The sequence below is a fragment of the Nanorana parkeri genome, unplaced genomic scaffold (genome assembly GCF_000935625.1).
Source record: "Nanorana parkeri isolate BGI_ZX_2015 unplaced genomic scaffold, ASM93562v1 scaffold90, whole genome shotgun sequence".
Taxonomy (NCBI): domain Eukaryota; kingdom Metazoa; phylum Chordata; class Amphibia; order Anura; family Dicroglossidae; genus Nanorana; species Nanorana parkeri.
Window position 1 is genome coordinate 2,058,139 of NW_017306358.1, and position 4,391 is coordinate 2,062,529.

Here is a 4,391-nt window from a genome sequence, read left to right on the forward strand (position 1 = left end):
GATATATCTTAATTAGATATATGTACAAACATGTATGTACAGACCCCGGAGTATTAAAATTACAACAATGCGTGTACATATTCTTTTGCATAGCGAAGGCTAATGGTACAGTGACATTATGTTTCAAATTGTCCTATATCCTTCTAACTTGTGGTAAGGGTCACTTAGATAATTACGTTAGACAGTGATTGCATAGAGAGGTAGGCAATCAAGGATCGGCTGTTTGTTTTAGTTTATTATGTCCTATATTCTTATATATTGTGATAAGAGTTAAATAAGAAGATCCGTTAGGAAGTATTTATATAGAGGGGTAGGCAGTCAGAAGGAGCGACTATTTATACAGGAAAATGTATTGTTACCATAGGGGTATGCTCGATCAAATTCTCATATAATTTGTACATGGTTGGGAAGAGGATATAGATTATACTCTATGGAATCTTAGGAGAAAGTTAATATAGTGCATAATATATTGTACAACCAATATTCAGTATTTATACTTATGTATTTTTTTCATTGTATTGTGTTTCAATAAAACGTGAATGTTTATGTGGTAACGGTGGTATATCTACAGTATACTCTCTCCATCTAGTATTGTTAATAAAGAGTGGAATAGTGGATAGTGTAATCTACCCTTTTACTTCAGTCATTAGATAGGAAGCAATTGAGATCTAATTCTACGTTCAAGCCCTTTGGTGTCATCGTTTCCATCAGGTAAATCCACTTAGTTTCATTTCTGGAAATGGCTCTCTTCATATGATTTCCTCTCCATTGTTTGAACACCCTATCTAGGCCCATAAACTGGATTCCTTTCGGATTGCAGTTATGTTTTTCCCTAAAGTGTCTAGATAAATTATGATCGCGTTTGCCCTTCTTTATATTATTAATATGTTCACGTATTCTCACCCTTAATTCTCGGGTGGTTCTCCCTATATACTGTAAACCACAGGGACATTGTATCATATAAGTGACGTGAGTGCTATGGCATGAAATAAATTCCTTGATCTTAAATTGCCGTCCATTTGAATTAGAACCAAATTCTAAGATTGTTTTCTTTTTTCCAGTTTGTCTACATCCTATACATTTGCCACAGGGGTAGAATCCTTTGCCTTGGAAAAATGCGGAGGGTCTCTTTGGAGGGTCCAGGACATTGTGTATCAGTTTATCCTTGATGTTTGGAGCCCTTTTGTAAACTATTTTTGGCTTTGTGGGAAGTAATGGTCCTAAGATTTTATCTTTTTTGAGGAGTGGCCAGTGTTTCTCAAGTATATATTCCATTTCCTTGTATTGTGTCGAGAAATTGGTAATAAACAGAATAGATTGCTCCTCTTTTTGTTTTCTCGTTTTTGTCTGGAGCAACTCTAACGATGGCGAGTGTTGGATCTCAGCTGCGGAGGTAAGTGGAAATGGTTCAGTAGGGAGGTTCGCAGTAACACTTTAAGTCAGTGAGTGCAGTCGGAACCCCTTACACATCATACACCATTTATCCTGGGAGCATTGAGTTGTAATCTTGTTGTACATATGGTTGAGGAATTAACAGTCAAGGGTATATGGTGCAGCAGTGTTTGAGGAGAGAGCCAGTTAACGTCACTAAGCCCAATATGAGTTGCATGCAGGTGACAACAACTATGGCTAAGCAGCAATAATGGAGCAGATGGCAGAAGAGGAGAGAGGATGTAATATGAGACTTCCCCACAAGGTGGCAGTACAGCGGAAGGGGAGTGAGTCCCGGAGGCTGCCCCGTTCCGCAGGGGTAAGGGATACATCTAGAAGTTCGCACTTTTGCAGGTTTACACGGTAGTTGGAGAGACCCCAAAATATTTTACATTCTTGCATCACAGAGGGTGGGGCCACCAGTGGGTTGGAAAGGTACAATAGCAGGTCATCAGCATATAACCCCATTTTATGAATCAATTGGATAAGTCTAAGAACGTTTACCAGGCGTTCCATGCCCAGGATGTAAAGTAATGGGGACAGGGGGCAGCCCTGCCGGGTGCCATTGTGTATTTGGAATGGGGCCGAAAGCAGCCCGTTCACCCGTACCCTGGCGTGAGGTCGGTAATAAAGTGCCATGATTTTATCCACAAAATCTGTAGGGAAGCCTGTCTGAAGTAAAGAGGCCCGTAAGAAGGACCACCCAACTCGATTGAAGGCCTTCTCGGCGTCCACTGAAAATAAACAAAAGGAAATGCCTCGCGACCGGGCGTAATGTATCATGGTGATTGTTCGCTTAATACTATCTTTGGCCCCCCGTGCAGGCACAAACCCCACCTGTTCCTTATGAATCAGGTTAGGGATGAAGGTTGTCAGCCTGTTAGCCAGGATCTTCGCATAGATTTTAACATCAACCTTTATTAATGAAATGGGGCGATTATTGCAATGAGTCGTGTCTTTACCCGGTTTGGGCAAGACAACAACGTGGGCCTCCAGAGCTTGGCTTGGGAAAGGACAGGACAGGGAGATGGCGTTAAAGGACTTAGTTAAAGGAGGCGTTAAGTGGTCTTTGAACCGAGAATAGAATTTAGTGGTGAACCCGTATGGCCCCGGGCTTTTGCCCGAAGGAAGTGACTTAAGCGTATTAAGGACTTCAATGTCCGTGAATGAGGCAGTAAGATCCAGAAGGGCATTATCCGTGACCTCCGAAAGGGATGTTCGCGATAGGTACGACTGAAGCTCCGATGTAAGGTCAGGGGAACGGGGACTGTCCGAACCCGGCTGTAGATTATAAAGGGAAAGAAGAAATCGTGAAATTCTTCCGCAATGCGTTCAGAGCTATGGACCACCCCACGTTTAGCCGAATTGATTTTTGGGACATACGTGCGGAGCTGTTGCCCACGAACCGAGCGACCAACAAACGACCGCTTTTATCGCCATGTTTGTAGAAAATGCTGCGCACCCGATCCCTATGAGAGAGATACTTAGCATCCAACTGTCTCTGAATTTCCAGTCTCACCCTGGTTAAATCCTGGAGCAGTGGGGGGGATGGGGATTTTTTATGCACAGTTTCCAGTGAGGCACGGTCTGAAAGCAGTCTTAACAGGGTAGCCCTCCGTTCCCTCTTCAGTCGAGAGCTGTGTTTTATCAACACCCCTCGAATCATAGCCTTAAGAGCTTCCCATTGGATCGGGGCCTGGGTGGGGTCGGCTGCATGATCAGAGAGGAAGTGGGTAAGGGTGGTGGCAACATCTGATTTACAGACAGGGTCTAAGAGAAGATTCTCGTTCAGTTTCCACGTATAAGATGATTTGCATGTACCCGGGACCTCCAGGGTGAGAAATACCGGGGAGTGGTCAGCCCAGATTCGGGTGCCAATGGCGGTAGAAGGGGCCCATGAAAGATGATGATGTGGGATCAAAAAGAAATCAATCCTGCTATAAGAGTTGTGCAGGCCAGAGTAACAAGTGTAGTCCCTATGACGTGGGTGCAGAACCCGCCATGCGTCCACAAGCTGTAGAGAATGGAGGCGCTTCTTAAGCTTATTAAGTGATGGATACGAGATCTGGGACCTCCCCGAAGTAGTGTCCAGACTCGGGTCCAATACCAAATTGAAGTCGCCCCCCAAGATCAGAACGCCCTCTGTAAAATCCACAAGTTTAGAGAGAATAGACAGTAACAGAGGGACCTGACCCTGGTTTGGCATATACACGTTAGCCAGTGTAAACGTCCTATTCTGAATGTAACATTGCAAAAAAACATACCTCCCATCTGGGTCAACCCTTTCAGCAAGTATCTTACACGTCAAAGAGGAGTGGAGTCCTATCGCCACCCCCTTGGTCTTACCACAGGGGTTGAAGCTGTACACCCATCTGGGGAAGTTGCGGCAGGTAAGGAGAGGCACCATATCAAGCAGAAAATGGGTCTCCTGCAAGAAGACAATTTGATTATGGAGTTTGTGTAGATCATACAGGAGCTGCAACCGTTTCTGAGGTGAGTTCAGACCTCTAACATTCAGAGAACATAATTTCAGGCCTTGCATATGGAAGCCGAGAGCAAGGACAAGCGATCAGAGGGACACTCCGAGCTGCCCAAGGCAAGGAAAGGAGCGAGGTAAGGGGTCAGGAACAAACAGCAAGGACAAAAGGAATAGGGCAAGGAAAGGGACAAGGGTAGTAGAAGGAAGAGAAAGTGACCAGACAAAAGTCCCTAAAATACCTAAACACCTGTTTACAGGCGAGGGAAGGCCTGTGCGGGGGTAGAGAACTACTCAAGGCAGCCACAGCACAGAATCCCAGGAATCCAACAATCAAAGGAATATATATAGTGGTAAACACGGCATATATATAAAAAACAAAAACATTAAAACAGTGAACCAGGAACACTCAGCGTACTCAGTATAAAACACCCACTTGAGGACGGTGTGGTGGTGGGGGCGGTGGTGAATGGGGAGGGGAGAG

The 4,391-nt window shown here is 44.6% G+C and overlaps 1 protein-coding gene across 1 annotated transcript in view; it reads left to right on the top strand.

Moving 5' to 3' along the window:
• Nucleotides 1-3,973: 3,973 nt before the first annotated feature.
• LOC108783831 (vesicle transport protein SFT2A-like) overlaps nucleotides 3,974-4,391 on the top strand; it is a 232,709-nt gene continuing 232,291 nt past the window's right edge. The window contains exon 1 of the mRNA XM_018552508.1: nucleotides 3,974-4,044. Coding sequence (XP_018408010.1) covers nucleotides 3,974-4,044 — 71 coding nt within the window. The remainder of the gene's footprint in view (nucleotides 4,045-4,391) is intronic.